Raw genomic sequence first — 18,958 nt, forward strand, 5'->3', positions numbered from 1 at the left:
TTTTTTTTTTTTTAAGTTATTTATGTGAAGGGCTGGGATACCCAAGTGAATTTATACAAGCTACAAAGAAAGAAGACTACAGATTAAATTTAAATGTGGTGGAAAGAAGATGAGTTTGTCTCATTTATAACTGGCTGAAGGAGCCAAAGAACAACAACGTACAAAGGAAGAAAAATGGCCACAACAGAAACTTTTCTCGTGTTTTTTTAAAAGAAATAGAAGTTATTTCACAAAAAAACTAAAGTGTGTTTATTTATGTTAGGCCTTCAAAATCAAGGGGGAAAAAGAGTGCATGAAGAAATGTTTCAATATCCTCGTATTAAACAAACAAAAAAATATTACCAGTTCTTCGCCCCACCCGGTGTCCTTATGATTATCTGGCTATGCAAGGGAAGAGTCTGAAAGCTGTGGAAATCCCTCGAGTAGTCTCTCCCATTTCTCAGAGCAAAAGGGAGAAAACAGCCAGGGCAAAAGGCAGGAATATTTACAAGTGTCACTGGTGCTTCTGATGGAGGCAGCAACCACCTCCTTTAGATACAGAATTTTGTGGTTTTACACTGCTTTGCAGCCGGAGAGCCTGTTGCAGGATATTGTTGATGGAGGCCCACACCTGTCTGATGGGCCAGCCCAGAGCGGACTCACATGTTCCTGATTCTCCCAAGAGTCAAACTTTGAAACCTGATGGCCGTGGAGGAGGCAGCAGAAGCCTGCCTGAACCCCCTCCATTAAAAAGTCTGCAGGCAGGAGGGCTGAAGCGACAGTTCTCCGCATCCCCCAACACCACCACAGAAGGACTTCAGTGTGCTTTGTGTTTCCACTTCTTGTGTTTTTTGTCTTTCTTTTTGTTGGCACACCTGGAGCAGAACCACTGCGTTTCTTCTGGGGGAGCAGCCTTAATCCCGACACAAGGCCTACATGTTTGACAACACACAAACAACAGAAAATGGGTAAGGATTCTCAACCAGTGAAACACCGTCTAGACCTTGTAATCTTCACTCTGCGTGAAAAATTGAGCAAAGCTATCCACACAGATTTAGCCCTTATGGGCTTGATGGGGAAAAAAATTCTACTGATATGATACAAATAAACAGAATTAAGCAGCAGAAGTGAAACAGATTCCAATTAGATTGTGGGCTTTAAAAAAGAAAGGAAGAATGAACTTAGTTTCTCAAATATTCCACTTATATTAACATTTACAGGACAAAAATAGGCATTATGTTAAACTAATGATAGTGAAAGCTATAACTACAGAGATTATAATCTAGGTTCCACGATGACCCCGTCTCAGTTTCTCTAGGGTCTTATAGCCCTCTTGATATCTTTACCAATGTGTTGTGTTTTCTCATTTCACAACTGAAGGGCATCAATAAAATAAGGTACTACATTTTACACTGGGAATTTTTGTACAGTGGATAGTACTCTGAGGTTCCCAAAGGCATTCTCAGAAATGTTTTCAAATATTATGTTCTGTCATATAACCTTGGTGTGTTACATTTTTGTGACATCTTGTCTGAATTATACTTTGTAATTTATTTTTAGCTGCTCCTCGCAAAAAGTATACTATACTCAAAACATGTCAGGCATAACAAGAGATTGGAGTATCTCTAAACATGTATAAAAATATACTTTCCTTGAGCACCTTTTGAATTCTGCCTCTTTTATTCTTGGCATTTAGACCTCCAAATCCTGGCATCTATACTGTTGCATCATTCCTCATTTTAAATGGGAACTAAGCTACCCTTTTCAGAGAAATCCTTTGAAAATATCCAGCCATCGACACCACAGAGTATTTGATCCTATTGCTGTAGAAGAATATAGACAATGGCTTCCTTAAATGCTTTTCAAAATACTCTCTTGGTTAACTGCATGTTAAAATTTGTAGGACAGTAACTACAAAGCGTATCAGTTAGTGGAGGAAGTCACAGGCTTGTGGAACGAGCCCATTTTGTGGTTCCAAGACACCCTTGGGATTTGTTAGGCAATGAAACATGAAGTCCAGAAAGCTATATTCCTTCGACACATCACAACCTTTGATGTGTCTGTTTAAAACCATGCTCATCAAGCTCAATCAAGCTCATTGGCTGGAACCATGTTATCAGCCTTCATTGTTTCAGAAATGGCTGAATTCTTAAGCTTCACCGAGACACTAAAATTTAAAGAACTGTTCACTTACACGGGTGATGTATTTTATTTATTTCTTTGCCAATTTTCTCCTAAACCGGTGGTCCCCAGTCTTGGGTCTCCAGAGGCTCTTGGACTATAACTCTCAGAAATCCTGGCCAGCAAAGCTAGCGACTGAAGCTTCTGCGAGTTTTAGTTCAAGAACATCTGGGGTTCTTGAACCAAGGTTGGGAACCACTGTCTTAAAGAATCCAAGAAGGCATACAGTATTAGAAACAACAACAATGGTAATACGTTATTACAATATTTTAAAATAATTCATGAAATATATTAACAACTTTTAAGTAAAAACAGTATTAAAAACAAAGGAAACGCATCAATCCCTTAAAAAAAATCTCCTTAGTCAACCTGTCATTTAAAAGAAAACCTAACTGAAAACAAAATAAAGGTCTTTGCAGGCTTGCAGAAGGACAGCAAAGATGAAAAAGTGTTAAAAAGAGAACATTTCTGCATATGGTGACTATGGAAAACTGCAGTTCTCCCAAAACTGAACTGAAGTGACAAGAGGGACACCTTGAAGCACTTACCAGTGATACCAATCATCACAATCATCACAACCAATCATGGGACTGCCGTCATCTGGTTTTTCACAGCCGGGGCAAATCCAGATTTTGTTCCCCCATTCATCTCGGATCTGGAGCAAAGAAGCAGAGAGAATCTGATTACTTTCGTGGTCTGAAATATTACCTAATGCAGCTGATTAACTCCTGATTATTCCCCAAAGCTAGTTTGGGCTCAAAAAGGTTCACCATCACTGCCGTACGCTATCTGCATGGACATAATACGGGGGCATAACCCCACTAACATAACTTTCTTTCCCAAGAAATTGTTTCTAAGGAAAATTTAATATGTACTTGTTTCTGACTGAGGAAGCTGAAATCACAGAGAAGCATATAATAGACATTCCTAATCCTTGAAAAGCTGAATATCCTGCATTAGAGAAGAAAGATTCAAGGATTAGACCACATCCCAACATGGTTGAGGAACAATCACATAACGCAGAAAGCGGAAGTTTGGGACTGATGATCGATAGCTCTGATCTTGAGGAAAAAGTCAGAGAATTGCACTTTTTTGGGGGAAAAGAGAAAACAGCCCTAAAATCAAAATGAAACAACATGACTGATTCCAGACCACCTTCCCTTTATCTCTATATTCAAATTAGCTCACGGGGAAAAAATAAGTTCATTCATTTACTTCAGCTATCATGTACTTGTGCACATTTGAGACTGAGGCTGGTGAGGGGACTAAGATGCTAGGTTTATCCCCCCCCCCCCAAATACTGGTCCTCCCTTCCCCGAACAAAGACAATCTTGAATGACGTGCGTTTAATATATATAGCACGGGGTGCCGTGCATAGTGGTGTTATTACTTATTAGCCAAACTCTTCCAACTCAACTAACTGATAAGATCAAGGGTATAAAAAACTGTTACTGAGTAACTTTCCATTCATTTGACATTTATGCCTCAACCACATCGATACTGAAGGGTAAATGGAAAAAAGGGAAAGAAGGTTTTTCAGCAACAGACTGGTAGGTAGCATTTACCTCGTCCACTCTTGTGTTTACCATGATCCCAGAGACAGTAAATAATACTGTTAATTATAATAGTATTTCTGATCTGTTGCGTGCCGGAGGTTAACAAGTCAAACTTAATTATTTCGAAAGCACATATAAGTGCACAAACTGGTACACATCATTCATATTTTAAAAGGATATAAACTCTCTCTCTCTCTTTCTCTCTCTCCACCAATTATTCTTGCAGGCGTGAGTGAATTTGAAAAATTACATTAAACAACACATTCTTAGGATAGATTTGCAGAATAATTTATCATGGAAATATTAACATACCGAATCTAAGGCAAGCCATATAAACTCATATATTTTTAGCTGATTTTACAACCCAGGCAAAAAAGTTAACTCTAGATTGAAAGGTTCGCATGATTAAATATACTCACACATTTTCATTTTCCTCCTGTCTTTCACTACACAGCTGACCTCATCTTCCGCTGCCTTATTTTATCACTTAGGAAACAGCAAATGCTTATGCAAGTAAGACAGCCAGGAAAGTACAGAGACTGTTGTTCGGGTGAACACCGGAAGGGCAAGGAACAAAAGTCCCCTTTGCTTGAACTTCTTTTGAAGACAATTGGATTTTCTCGTGATGTATGTATGAGATACATTATTACATTTATATATTGCCTTTTCTCCAACAAGCTTCAACAACCCTGCCAGGTAGGTAAGGCTGAGAGGGACGGGCCTCAAAGATACCCAGAGAATTTCATGATTCAGTGGAAACTTGGATCTCAGAAGTTACAGCCCAATATTCTAACCACCGCACCCTACTGCTTCCTTAATGAAACTGATGAACACTTGTAGGCAAGCCAAGAAGCAAGGTGATGTCCACATGTATAATGTGAACAGGTGCTGCCTCATACTGAATCAGGTCAGTGGTGCATCTAGCACTTTCTATCTCCTGCAGCTACTTCGTAGGATTTCAAGTGAAGTTTCTCCTTGGTCTGCTCCTGCAGAGCGTTTCAAATTGTGTCTCTAAGATACTGACTCCCAACCTTGGGTCCCCAAATGTTCTTGGACTACGACTCCCAGAAATCTTGGCCAACAAAGCTAGTTAAGTTTGTGCATGTTTCGGTGGTATGCAAAGAAAACCAGTCAGGGAAAGGGATATTACCTGGATACCCACAATACAACAATCACTGTAGACTAGAGATGGACACAAACTACTGATTCATCCTTTGGACAAATGGGTTCGGCGGTTCTTAGCCCTGTCCCCTCCAGCAGGCGCCCGCTAAGAACCTGCCCCATCTCCTCTGGGGACCCTTCCAGCTCAGGGGGCTCTAAGATTATTATTATCAAGTTGTGAAAACTGCTTGAATCAAGAGGGGGCATTTTACCAATCCGCCATGCTGAATGTTGACCTTTCCCCTATGTACTGTGGAAGAGAAACTGAAAACTGGCAATCATTCAAAAGTGCTTGGTCAGCCTTGAGATTCAGTAGTTAGTAAAATTAAAACTGAGCTCTATGAGGTTGTGGTGCACATTTATCAATAGGTCTTATCAAAATTCAATCTTGTTGCATGCATTTTCTGTTGGCCATGAAGAATGGTACTCTCTCTTTAACATACCCCAGGCTGTAAGGGGTATGTGCGTATTAGCTAATGTTTACTAAATATTCTCAGGTCTCCAAAACGAAAAACCCAATTAGAAATAATGAGGGAATGTTATTACAAAAGAAAAAAAAAAGAGAAACCTTGATTTAGTGGGGGGGGGGGGGAGTTTATAATAACTACTGTCAAAAATGTCTTCTAGAAGAGCTCTAGCATGGCTTCTGTTTTGTGCCAAAAAGGACATGTAAACTACTGGGCACAATTCTATTGCTTATGCATGTCCACATACGTAAAACAAAATAACGAGGTTAAATTGTTGCTTGCGAAGGAGTTGCCACTTGTATTTCTTATCATACAAACTAGCGTGTAATGACAAAAATAAGGACATACCCTAAGCTTAGTGGCAATTTAACACTGATTTATGCAGTTTGCATATAAAACCAATAGGATTCTGGCCACTGAGTCACATATAAAAAACTCTGAGAGTTTTTAAACCAAAAAATCCCCACAACTCTTTCAATCTATGAAACTGCTGAAAGCAAAAAGAATATTTTACACAATACAGAAAACCAAGGAACATGGTATTAATAACCTTGGTCTGTTTTCTGAGTGATCCAAACAATGAACAGTTGGGTTTCACGCCAGAGAAGCTGATCATAGGTAAAGGTAAAGGTTCCCCTTCACTATTTTTGTCCAGTCGTGTTCGACTCTAGTGGGCTGTGCTCATCCCCATTTCCAAGCCACAGAGCCAGCGTTTTGTCCGAAGACAATCTTCCGTGGTCACATGACCAGTGCGACTTAGACACGGAATGCCGTTTACCTTCCCACCGTGGTGGTACCTATTTATCTACTTGCATTTGCATGCTTTCGAACCGCTAGGTTGGCGGGAGCTGGGACAAGCGACGGGCGGTCACTCCGTCGCGTGGATTCAATCTTATGACTGCTGGTCTTTTGACCCTGCAGCACAATGTTCTGTGGTTTAGCCCACAGCGCCACCACGTCCCTCGAAGCTGAGCATAGTTGGAGTTAAATATAATAGCCCAAATCCTATTGAAGAAATGTTTGTGTATGTTAACGGCAATAGCACATGCAGTTTGCTCCTCTTACCTCTACCCATTGCACAGCTCTCTTGTGCAGTAGTTTTCTTGACCAAAGGATTTGGGGGAACATGGTGGCAGAATTCCTTGCAGGACTGTCCACTTGCATTACACAAATGCAACAGGGTTGTGGCAGACATGGTTTCAGCTTAGTGTCACAATAAATGTCTCCTAGAGCATGAATTTGACCACATATTTATATAAGGTAGATCAGTTACTGGATTTGGTAGGCGGAAATGGACAGCCCTATGGCTTTATCAAAATATTGAAGAAGAGCTGATCAGTAATGAGGAGCAACACACATTCCCATCCAAACAAGGTAATCTACGTACCACATAATTGCTGACAGTCTCGGTTACCACACTTCGGACTGGAGCTTTGGAGCCTCCCAGAGCTGATATCGCAGGAGATGGCGGCGGAGAAACCGTGATTACAGGCAAAGGAGGAAGCACTGGAGGAGGAGGAGGAGGGGTTACATGGACTGGAGCTGGTGCTGGAGCTGCTGGAGGGGGTGGTGTTTTGGGCCGAGCTAGGAGAGCACATGGTTTAGCCTCTGGTGTTGACACCACCTTGCTGATGACACTGTTAAAAAAAGGGGGGAAGAGAAAGAGTAGATATTTCACTTACTAAAATCGGATTTCGTCAAATATAAAACACAGATTTTTTAATTACAGACAAGAACAACTTGATGACAGTTCATGGCAGTCCTAGGATGTCTTTTCTGTGATCCAGAACACCACGCAGAGCTAAAACCAAACGTCCAAATGACAGGGACAACTTGTAAGTTAAGGATCTCAGCCCAACTGTATTTGATGTGTTTCTGATGAGCAATAAACTCTGAAATAAAACAACAGTCAAAATTGCACACCCAAATGAGACTGTGATAAAACCATCCTATCAAAAGGGAAATCCTAATAAGCAGTAGTACTGGCATTCAGAAAGTTGCATTTGCTGGAATGTTTCAAAATCCACATAATTAGCGGGGGTCAATTTACGATAAATATGTAATAGTGGGGCACAGCAAAGGAGAAATGGGAAGAGACTTGGGTTTTATTGGTATTTCAAATAGAAAGCATAAATAGCCATAAATCCTTGTTAACTATAGTGGCTCTTGCCCATTTAGTCACCTTGTTGGACCAGACCAGTTCCCCCACGTTGTCCAGCAAATGGGTTTCAACTGTAGCCAATCTGATGATTAGAAAATTTACAGGACGACAAGGAGGGGAATACATGGTGGCCCCTTGCGAGGAGAACGTTTGCGGATTCAGACATATTCTGAATCCTCCCAGCATTACCCCTTACACCAAGATCTTACTGGCAGATACCTATTCAATATTTCCTCAAAGAAAGAGGCCCTCCATGGACCACTCATTCTGTGATGGAATTGCCAAATTCTTATCTTGAAGTATCATGAAATGTTGTTGCTCATGGACCAGGAGCTGCTGGTGGAACAACTGAATAATGGAAAATGCTTCTGGAAGTCTTCTGGAATGCTCTGTTCTGCATCCTACTATCATCGGAATTGTGTTTGTCGAAATAATGGAACAGAGCCTTCTCAACTAGAGTATTGAGATCTCTTTTAGCAGTCTTCTCTGATCCCTATCTCCAGGTGTCCAGTCCAATATTGTTTTGCTGTCTTCTAACACACACATGCTTGTGTGTATGGGGGGGGGGGAACAAGGAGAGAGAGGGAGAGTCTACTGACTTTGGCTGATGTTTCTCCTTCTCCTTTCTTCCACTGGTTTCGTCTTTTATACTAAACAGCTGTATTAAACAATCTTAGAGCACCAGAACAGCAACAGCCAACTGCCTCAAAAATCAAAACAACTACAAAACAGGCTTTTGGTGGGCTGTTACTGCATTTTCATTATTTTCCTTTATATTGCTTTGACAGTCAGAGGATCATAGGATAGTTGAACAAGGCCAACCCCCTGCTCAATGCAGGAATCCAAATCAAAACAGATCTGACAGATGGCTACAGGTTGTAAAACAGGTTTTAAAGCAAAATGTAAATAAATGCTAGGAAATAGGAGACGTATTTCATGTAGAACTACTGAACACCAATATCTAAGGAGAATCTGCAAAATCTGAGTTATGGCTCTCATAGATGACTACGGAAATAGTCATCTCTGATCAGGACAAATAATCCACATGCAATATAATCAGCATTCAAGTACTAATTGCTGCCTCCTATGGAATATGAAGCAGGATGTCATTATGCTAAGTACATATCAGAATCAATGGACTATTTTAGCAGGGGAATATACTTTCCCACTGGATGACACATAGGGAAGTTTTCAGGTTTTCTAATGGCAGGGGAAATGCATCTGAGCAGCTGAGGGCAAGACCAGCAGAGATGGAGAAAGATGTCTGTGACCACCCAGGGAGGCTTAGAGTCTTAACAGATAAGCTGAACGACTACTCTCATGACTCCACTATCCACACAGGCTAGTGACCGCAGAAACTGAATCTCAACACCTTCAATGGTCATTAGCTTGGGGAGGCCTGTGACTGAGCAAGAGAAAGAATATAAAATAATGAGAACCAAGTGTTTAAAGAATTACATTCATTATGTACCTTGAGCATCTCAGAATGGGGAATTCTGAGAGGCTGCATCATGGGGAGGGAGGAATTTATTCACAGATTTGGATATCTTTGTTTGGTGTTTTATGTTGACTTGAAATTTGAAGCACTGGCCTGGTACTGAAAATTGCAAAATTCCTCAGGTTGCAGCTAAGGAAGACTGAACGAACACCACAGTTGCACATTTCAGATGCAAACCAGCTTTTGCCTTCAAGCATAGCTTTCCTATGGGACATTCATTCAAACATATATTGCTGTTGTTTAGTCGTTTAGTCGTGTCCGACCCTTCGTGACCCCATGGACCAGAGCATGCCAGGCCCTCCTGTCTTCCACTGCCTCCCAGAGATGGGTCAAATTCATGTTGGTTGCTTCGATGACATTGTCCAACCATCTCATCCTCTGTCGTCCCCTTCTCCTCTTACCCTCACACTTTCCCAACATCAAGGTCTTTTCCAAGGAGTCTTCTTTTCTCATGAGATGGCCAAAGTACTGAAGCCTCAGCTTCAGGATCTGTCCTTCCAGTGAGCACTCAGGGTTGATTTCCTTCAGAATGGATAGGTTTGTTCTCCTTGCAGTCCAGGGGACTCTCAAGAGCCACTTCCAGCACCATAATTCAAAAACATCAATTCTTCGGCGGTCAGCTTTCTTTATGGTCCAGCTCTCACTTCCGTACATCACTACAGGAAAACCATAGCTTTGACTATTCGGACTTTGTTGGCAAGGTGATGTCTCTGCTTTTTAACATGCTGTCGAGGTTTGTCATTGCTTTCCTCCCAAGAAGGAGACGTCTTTAAATTTCGGGGCTGCTGTCTCCATCTGCAGTGATTAGGGAGCCCAAGAAAGTAAAAATCTGTCACTGCCTCCATATCTTCCCCTTCTATTTGCCAGGAGGTAATGGGACCACTGGCCATGATCTTAGCTTTTTTGATGTTGAGCTTCAGACCGTCTTTTGCACTGTCCACTTTCACCCTCATTATAAGGTTCCTCAATTCCTCCTCACTTTTCTGCCATCAGCGTAGTATCATCTGCATATCAGAGGTTGTTGACATTTCTTCCGGCAATCTTAATTCCAGTTTCTTCCAGTCCAGCCTTTTGCATGATGTATTCTGCATATGTTAAATAAGCAGGGGGACAATATACAGCCTTGTCGTACTCCTTTCCCGATTTTGAACCAACCAGTTGTTCCATATCTAGTTCTAACTGTTGCTTCCTGTCCCACGTATAGGTTTCTCAAGAGGTAGATAAAGTGTTCAGGCACTCCCATTTCTTTAAGGACTTGCCATTGTTAGCTGTGGTCCACACAGTCAAAGGCTTTTGCATAGTCAATGGAGCAGATGTTTCTCTGGAACTCTCTGGCTTTCTCCATAATCCAGCACATGTTAGCAATTTGGTCTCGAGTTCCTCTGCCCCTTCGAAATCCAGCTTGTACTTCTGGGAGTTCTCAGAACTGTTGAAGCCTACCTTGGAGGATGTTGAGCATAACCTTGCTAGCGTGTGAAATGAGTGCAATTGTATGGAGCATTCTTTGCACTGCCCTTCTTTGGGATTGGGATGTAGGCTGATCTTTTCCAGTCCTCTGGCCACTGTTGAGTTTTCCAAACTTGCTGGCATATTGAATGTAGCACTTTAACAGTGTCATCTTTTAAGATCTTAAATAGTTCCACTGGAATGCCATCACCTCCACTGGCCTTGTTGTTAGACCATCTTTCTAAGGCCCACTTGACTTCACTCTCCATGATGTCTGGCTCAAGGTAACACTATCTGGATTGTCCGGGTTATCCAAATCTTTCTGGTATAATTCCTCTGTGTATTCTTGCCACCTCTTCTTGATGTCTTCTGCTTCTGTGAAGTCCCTATCATTTTTGTCCTTTATCATGTTCATCTTTGCACAAAATGTTCCTTTAATATCTCTGATTTTCTTGAACAGATCTCTGGTTTTTCCTTGTCTATTATTTTCCTCTATTTCCTTGCACTGTTCATTTAAGAAGGCCCTCTTGTCTCTCCTTGCTATTCTTTGGAAGTCTGCATTCAGTTTTCTGTAGCTTTCCCTATCTCCCTTGCATTTTGTTTCCCTTCTCTTCTCTGCTATTTGTAAGGCAAATACATATAAATAGGTGGAGGACAGAGTGAAATTACCCCACACTAGATTCTCAATTATCCAAGAGAGTTGGTCATGCTAATTCATTTCAACATGTCAAAGAGAAATGGATGTTGTTTTGGTTTGTTTCTGTTGTGCTGTACATCAATTTTTCAGTGCTGAGCAGAAGAAAGGGAAGTGAAGGGAGTAGAAGGGAGTAAGAGCTGTTCAAAAGCCACAAATAGTTCCCACTGCCCCCAAGAAACATGCTGCAGTTAGTCTCAAGTGCTAATAAAAAGTACAGTGGGCTTGAAAGTGTCAGTCATAGATGTGGCCCCAGCAAACAATTCAGGTTACACTGCAACTGAAAGTGGATGTCCTTCTTTCTCATGCACAATAACACCTGCTTCTTCCACACCACACAAAACTATTTTGTAATATTAGGCTGAGGAAGGATAGACTATCAGGAAATCACCATTCCAGAAATGGACAATAACAGCATGGCAAGATGTTTCTTGACACTTGCATCTCAGAAATGCTCTTTTTGAAAAGCCCCAATGGCATCCATCTCTCCCTATCTTTTGTAGTAACTCATTAACACTGAGAGGACCACAGAATCACTAAACTGATTCAAAATTGTGACCATCAAGTGCAGGAATATGGCTTCAGTGTCAGCGGCTATTATATGCAGACAAGGTGGAAAAGGGCAATGTAAATGATGCAGACAAACCAATTAGCTGTCATTTACACCTTGGGAAGATTTAAGAGATAAGGAAGTAGAGAGGCAAAGATGGATATTCCGAAAAACTACTGTTTCTGACAGAACAATCTGGTGCCCCTATTCACCTGCACTCTGCCAGGCAAAATGAGCGGTGGCCTTCTTATGACAAGACCGTGGAGCTTCAAAGTTCTCAAATGAGCCCGGTCACAGGCTTTGTGCACTTCTCCTCTCTGTCAAATATGGCAAAAGAGAAAAGAAATGCAAACCAAGTGAAATAAAATTGATTAGGAGGAAAAGTATAGAATGATTAATGACTAAATGTCGGCAGATTTGTATTTTTGGATTGCTAATTCCAGTATTCCCTAGGCAGCATGGTCAGCAGTTCGTGGCCATGCTCCCTGGGAAATGCTGGGAGTTGGAGTCCCAAAACATAAATCTGCTGGCCTCTAGAACATTTGTTCTCCCCTGCATGTTCAAATGGATTGCACAGAAATGATAGAACAGCGCGGGAAAAGTAGAACTCTCCCAATATTGGATGGCAACCCTCAACATCCCTTGTCATTGATCATGATGCAATCCAACATCTAGAGGAATGCACTCTACCTCACTGACCTGGTAGAACTGAGTAGCAATCAATAATAATTAACAAACAAGTACATACCCACTAAAAAGGTTCTATATGTGACACACATCTGAAGACACATATTAGCTGCATTTCTTCCAACATGTACCCAAGGGCACACTCCACAGAAAGAAGTGCACTGGGGATAGACATAATCCACACTACTTGCGCTTATCATTCAGCTATACATATCAAGTATGGATGCAATGGGTTGTTTTCAAAGGAATACATACTCAGATTCATAACTGCATGTGCCCCCCACGGAAAGCAATACACAGCAGAAAGCTGGCACACTTTGAAGCAGTTCTAATTTGTGCATTGAATGCAATGGGCTTCCTAGAATCCCAGTTCAAGGGACAGCTTATCAAAGCCAATGTCATCTCAAGCCTGATAATTAAAGTTGCAAGAAATATTCTTCCCTTCTGGTTTAGAGAGGACTGAATTCTGGCGGGTGCCTGGGGTTAGAATAGAGCAGTGGTTCTTAACCTTTTTGAAAGAAACGCCCCCTTGAGCCATTGAGGAAGTTATCATCGCCCCCCTCCCCGTGGTGATGATATATTTTATTTATTTATTTATTTATGAATGACACTTAAATCCAATGACCCCTGAAAACAAAATTAAATTCCAAGAAAATGAAATGCCCCCCAAAAAGTAACATTTAATGATTTAGTTGCAAGCGAATTTTAAGACGCAAAAAGAAATACAGTATAAAAAGGGCATAAAAACAAACCGCAATGCAGGAACTAAAAATTTCAAGACAAAAACTCTGAAACTAAATTAAGATTGGAGGAAAATATATATTCATGCATACTGTAGAAAGGCTGCAGCCATCTTCACAGGTTTGGCTTGCTCCAGCGCCCCCCTACCGCCCCCTTCTGCTCCAGCGCCCCCACACCGCCCCTTTTCGTTCTACTGCCCCCCTGAAAAATGAAATCGCCCCCTGGGGGGCATTATCGCCCACGTTAAGAACCACTGGAATAGAGGATGCTCACTTGTGCATACACAATCTTGGTGTTCATACACCTTATACCCTAAGGTTGAAAGGAAGCAGATGGAAGAGTGTTTGTTTCCTTATGGCCTGCCAACTACTAAATCAGCTGACCGAGACATTACACCTTCCTGCTCTTGGTTGCTAGGGTTCAATGGCAACATGTCCATATATAACTCGTTGGTGTCAGAAGGAAGTATCAAAATGTCTGTTGAACTCTCTCTGTAGACCTGGTTCTTCATCTGTAAAATCCACTCCTGCTCCATCCTTAAGCCTTTTTTCCCCCAGTACTATGCATCAATTCCACATTATATGCATCAGATAAGTGACAACTTTGCATTGTAAGTACAACAACAAGCCTGGCCTGTATATCTCAGGTATCATGCCTAAAGATCTGTGCCACATCACACAAACACACACTCCAGCCCAGCTACCACTCCCTTTGGCTAATGGCGCTCCAAAGCAGTAGGACATAGATATTATTTTGTTTTATGTCAGTAGACTGTGATGGGGTAATTTCAGAGAGTTTGGGTACCCTGATCATCCTGTCTGACAGCAGACGGTGGCTAAGTGGCAAGCAACATGCCAAAAAAAAGTAAAACACAATTGAGGGCTGCTGGATAATAATGTTTCTTCAGCCTTGCCCTGAATGCTAAGAACTCAAAGATCAATTTATAAACATAGGTACACATGATTTAGGTACAAAGAACTTGTGCAATGTCACAGACTAAGTTAGCTGAAGAAGTTGCAGTAGAGATTTACACTTGTCAGGATTGCAGGCTATGTTGGTGCTCTTAACCAATATTTTTCTCTACATAAAAAAGGACCATACACCACATACTTTTGAAGTTCTAGCACCTGTGGCTAAAACTTTCCCAGCAAGCAGGTTTGGGAAAGGTGTCTGCCGTAAACCTTAAAGCGCCATTCAGAATCGGAGGTATTCAATGGAACAGGACTGGACATGGATGTAAAGCAGCTTCATATCTAACTTAGAGGGATTTCACCCACCCCATCTCTGACTCTGGGACCAAAGCCAGAGATCTGGAATCCCGCCTGCATAATTGCAGCTTCAGATAATTCGAACTCCTTGAAGATCTCACCACAAAAAGGAAAAGTAGTAGTAGTGAAATGATCAATCGATCAGTCTAACTTGTTGGCAGACAATAGCGATAGCCTAAATCACCTGCAAGAACCTACAAAATTAGGTTGCATGCAGATCGCCCCAGATTTAATACTTAGCAACATCAAGTGTGGCAAAGGCAAGGACTCACCTAAAACCCCAGAAAACTACTGCCAATCAAGGTCAACAATATTTCATTCAGCAGGCCAATGGTATAAGGCAGCTCCATCCAACCTCTGCTTGAAAACTCCCAGCAAAGAGGTATCCAAGTACTTCAAGTAAGTCTCAGCAAGACGTTCTGAACAGGAAGACCTGTTGGTCAGTGGGCAAAACTGCCTTGGAATCATCATTGGAGGGGTTTTTAAAGGCAGAGGTTGAATGACCATCTGTCAGGGATATTTTATCTGAAGGACTCTCTGAACTGGCAATAGGTTGGACTTGAAAACTCTCGGGTCTCTTCCAACTCTATGATCCCTAAGTTGGGATGATCTTTGGACCCAGGCATGTCCCATCATCCTCTATTACAGGTTAGAGAAAGAGCTGGAAAACGTTGCCTTTCCATTTCAATTCTACTGGTTTGATTTGTTTAGTGGGAAAAAAAGATAGTTCTCAAACAATTCAGTTGTTCTCAATCAGCTGACTTAATCAACTGAATTAATTAATTAATCACTCAGTTTATTTACCATCCATGTAGCCAAAGTCTACTCTGGGGCAATTTGCATATCAAATTGCATAACGAAGAAAAAAACATAAAATCCAAAAATTGCTCTAAAACACCAAAATAAACACAAAACCAAGATGGAGGCAAATAAAAATTAATTGGGGAGAGCCCCTCCAAAAGCTTCCCAAAACATTTCTGGTTTTAGGAGCTTTTTAAAGACGTGGAGGGAGGGTGCCTGGCGTAACTCCTGCAGGAGAGAATTCCACACGTTGGCGCCATTCTTGTTGATGTTTTCTGGGCTTCTTGAGATCTCAAAACCTCAGGCGTGGGCAACGAGTCTAATGGGCAGCTAAACTAGGCAGATGTTCAGACAAGTAACGAGATCCAAAACTATTTAGGGCTTTATATGTTAGAACCGGAACCGTGGACATGGCACAGAAGCAGACTGTTGCAGGAGAACTGGAGTTGGGGTAATATGGTCAGACTTCCTCAACCTGGTCTGCTGCTGCTTTCTGGACCTTTCAAATAAATCAAAAAGTATGCCAACACTCTCTGTGGCACACAAACCAATGACACAGCATGTTGCAAAGTGTGCAGCTCTACAAAAATGTGCACGAATGTCATAAAACACTCACTATTTAATTGATTTCAAGAGATCCCTGTCTTGTAGCAAAAGCAACAGACCCTTCTATCACTTTGAAAGTCAGGAAGTTTTGGTTAGCGAAAACGGTCACGCCTATTGTCCACGCGAACTCATGCTAAATAAAAGCCTGTTATTATTTAAGGCGCAACAAGATTCCTTCTTGTTTTTACTTGTTTTGGGTTACCCTTTTTCCAAACCACAGTCATAGCTTAATATCAAAGAAGCAACATTGGCACTGGCCTGGGAAACTCTGAGTAAAGTCTAAAAGGAAGGACTGGCAGCAGGGCAGTGGACAGAGAGCTCTGTTGCAAGGGATCTAAAGGGGTAAGAAGAAAGAAAGAAATACGGTAAATAAATGCATGGCACATCTCAGTGCAGAATTAGAGTATTTATGGCCAGAAATCCTCTTCGTTTGCAAGCCTTTGACAGACTACCATGCATATGGCACTAGTTAAAACGGTTAAGAACATTTTCTGCTTTTAAAAAAAAGACAGTCAGAGGTGCCTTACTAATATGAAATCATATTACTGTACGTTATTTCTGAACTGATAGGAATCCCAAGGGTATTGAGATCTCAAGATTCCCACAGAAAACCCTCAATATACAGAACAGGGTGGATAAAAAAATCCATAAAAACACAATCAAACTGATCTAAATCACAATTCAATTTTTTTAAAAAATCAATATATTGCAAAAATCCAATTTTTAAAATTTAAATCGCGATTTAAGTCAATTTGATTTTAAAATGTCATGGAATTTTATCCGCTCTGATCTGCACAATCGAGGGTTTGGATCAAACGCATCCTGATGCAGGTAGTGACAACTTCCCAAAATATATATTCTCTCTCACAGATACAAACATACACATAAACACACTGTCATTAAGCCCACACAGAATCTGCTCAAAGCGCCAAGATCACAGATTATGTCTCTACCAGTCGTTTGCTTGGCAGTGATGTTACCACAATAATACACTTCATTAAGAGATAAAATACGAATTAAGGAATCCTTTTCTTTCCCCCCTCCAACAAAAACTGCCTCCCCAGAATGAAGGAGTGCGTGAGAAAGCCTTGCAGCCCTGCTGGAATGAGTTTTCAGCTGCATCAACTTTTAGTTAAAAAGGTACCACAGAAACCACTCCTTTTGCTAGAGATGTGAGAAAAGCAGGAGATTTTGGCCTTGTTTTAAATGTCCTTCTTGCTCCATCTTTCTCTTCTGAGAATTGTTGAAATGGGGCCTGTGGAAGACAAGCCTAGGTAGTCCTAATTCTGAACCCTAATTCAGACATGTCCATTATGTTTATGTAAACAACACTTTGAAAATTCAACCATTAGCACTGCAGTGGTCCTCTTCTCCATTTCCTCCGTCCCTACCCACAACCATGTACACTGTGTATCTACATAGGCATCCTTCAGTCTCGAGAGACTATGGTAACATGCTCTGAATCGAGGAGTGTCCTCTCCAGAGCATGAAGCCCGGGTAAGGTAATATGGAGGATCGGCTGTTACCCAAGCAGCAGATCCCCCCTCTCCACATTGCTGAAATGGTCCAATGGAGAGGCAAGAGCCAATACAACTGGTTCCAGCAACGTCGCAGGAGTTGCCAGAATGACACATGCTGCCTTCGGGACTCCAGCTCCGGATTTTGCCTCGAGGTTAACTCCTGAAGCCTTTTTCGTGAGTGGATATAGCCACAAGGCAGTGGAGGTTTGAAATTGGAGTTTTCCTTCTCCTAGATGGGCTGCCTTCCATGGCTGACGAGCCCCACCTACCCGGCCTGCTCTTTAATAGTGCAAAAGTATGATCTGATCCTAAAAACTTTCCTGACTACCCGGCTTATGCAAATCTCATTGGCTTTCCTATTTACCATGTTAAGGCAAGATATAAAATTTGAGAATTTCGCGCGCCATCAGGCGCGTGGTCCTGAGACACGCTCTTTTAAATCAGGAAGTCCCACCCCTAGGCCCCACCCCCAGGCCATGTGCTCAGGAGACAAAAAGAAGGCCCAGGAAAAAAAACTCAGCAAGGCATCCATGTGTATCTACACCAGCAGCTTTAATGTAGTACTCCATGTGTCTGAACAAGTGGGCTGTAATTCACAAGAGCTCATGCTGTTCCAATCTGAACGAACCAGAAGACTTCGGAGTTTGTCTATTTAGTTGGTCAATTACCATACAGGGGTTTAACAGAATTTTAAGTCTTACATGACACTGATCTCCACTAACTATACAGAACTGGTCAATATACTTTTGCATTTTACCTCCCTCTTATTCTGATGTATAAGACTTACTTAAAATGTTTTACCTTGCCTTTCTCTTTAAAAAGGAGCCAAGTTAGCTGACGTCGTTTAAAACTATAATATTTAAAAGCTAAAACAGTAGATAAAGGTTCCCCTTGACATTTATAGTCCAGTCGTGTTCGACTCTAGGGGGCGGTGCTCATCCCCATTTCCAAGCCATAGAGACAGCGTCATTTGTCCGAAGACAGTTTCCATGGTCACATGGCCAGCACGACTAGACACGGAACGCTGCGACCTTCCCACTGAGGTGGTACCTATTTAGCTACTTGCATTTTCACATGCTTTCAAGCTGCTAAGTTGGCCAGAGCTGGGAGAAGCGACGGGAGCTCACTCCCTCATGTGGATTCGATCTTACGACGACTGGTCTTCTGACCTTGCAGCACAGAGGCTTCTGTGGTTTAATCCGCAGCAGCACCACATTACAGTTGGTTACATATGCCTAAACAAACTAACATGACAATCTGTCTGAAAATCCTTGTACAAATTTATACAACAATAGAAAATGAAGTGGTTTACAATGATGAGGTGTTACTGAAAGCTCTGCGTAGAGAGCTTATGTCTTTGCAGATCTGCCTAGGCATACAAGACAACGTTTTCATGCTCAAAGAATAAACCAGTATAAATGGAAATGCATGTTCTTCAGAAGTATGTGGTTAAGCTCAAAAACATGGAAAAGTTATTTTAGGACGATGTGCCAGAATCACCCAGCTATCATCCCCAAGGGCCGTGCTATCTGTGGGATCCTGGGAATCATAATCCAAAAAAAGTACAGTCGTGCCCCGCTTTACGATTGCCCCGCATTATGACGAAACTGCATTACGATGACACTCTTGCAATCGCAAAACG

General features: G+C 41.7%; 1 protein-coding gene and 1 long non-coding RNA gene across 6 annotated transcripts in view; one reads left to right on the plus strand and one right to left on the minus strand.

Annotated features, from left to right (window-relative positions):
- Nucleotides 1-222: 222 nt before the first annotated feature.
- TAF3 (TATA-box binding protein associated factor 3) overlaps nt 223-18,958 on the minus strand; it is a 150,844-nt gene continuing 132,108 nt past the window's right edge. For all 4 annotated transcript variants that reach the window (XM_073002519.2, XM_073002518.2, XM_073002521.2 and 1 more), the window contains exons 5-7: nt 6,732-6,981; nt 2,709-2,815; nt 223-911 (exon numbers count right to left, since the gene is read on the minus strand). In XM_073002519.2, coding sequence (XP_072858620.2) covers nt 797-911; nt 2,709-2,815; nt 6,732-6,981 — 472 coding nt within the window. In that variant the 3' untranslated portion in view covers nt 223-796. The remainder of the gene's footprint in view (nt 912-2,708; nt 2,816-6,731; nt 6,982-18,958) is intronic.
- On the plus strand, nt 3,636-12,276 carry LOC140707819 (uncharacterized). Of its 2 annotated transcripts, none has more exons than XR_012088008.2 (3): nt 3,636-3,710; nt 4,208-4,343; nt 7,074-12,276. It is a non-coding gene; the product is annotated as an uncharacterized LOC140707819 (long non-coding RNA). The 2 variants fall into 2 exon arrangements; XR_012088009.2 differs by having other exon boundaries at nt 3,638-3,710; nt 4,171-4,343.

Source organism: Pogona vitticeps, chromosome 5 (assembly GCF_051106095.1).
Source record: "Pogona vitticeps strain Pit_001003342236 chromosome 5, PviZW2.1, whole genome shotgun sequence".
Taxonomy (NCBI): domain Eukaryota; kingdom Metazoa; phylum Chordata; class Lepidosauria; order Squamata; family Agamidae; genus Pogona; species Pogona vitticeps.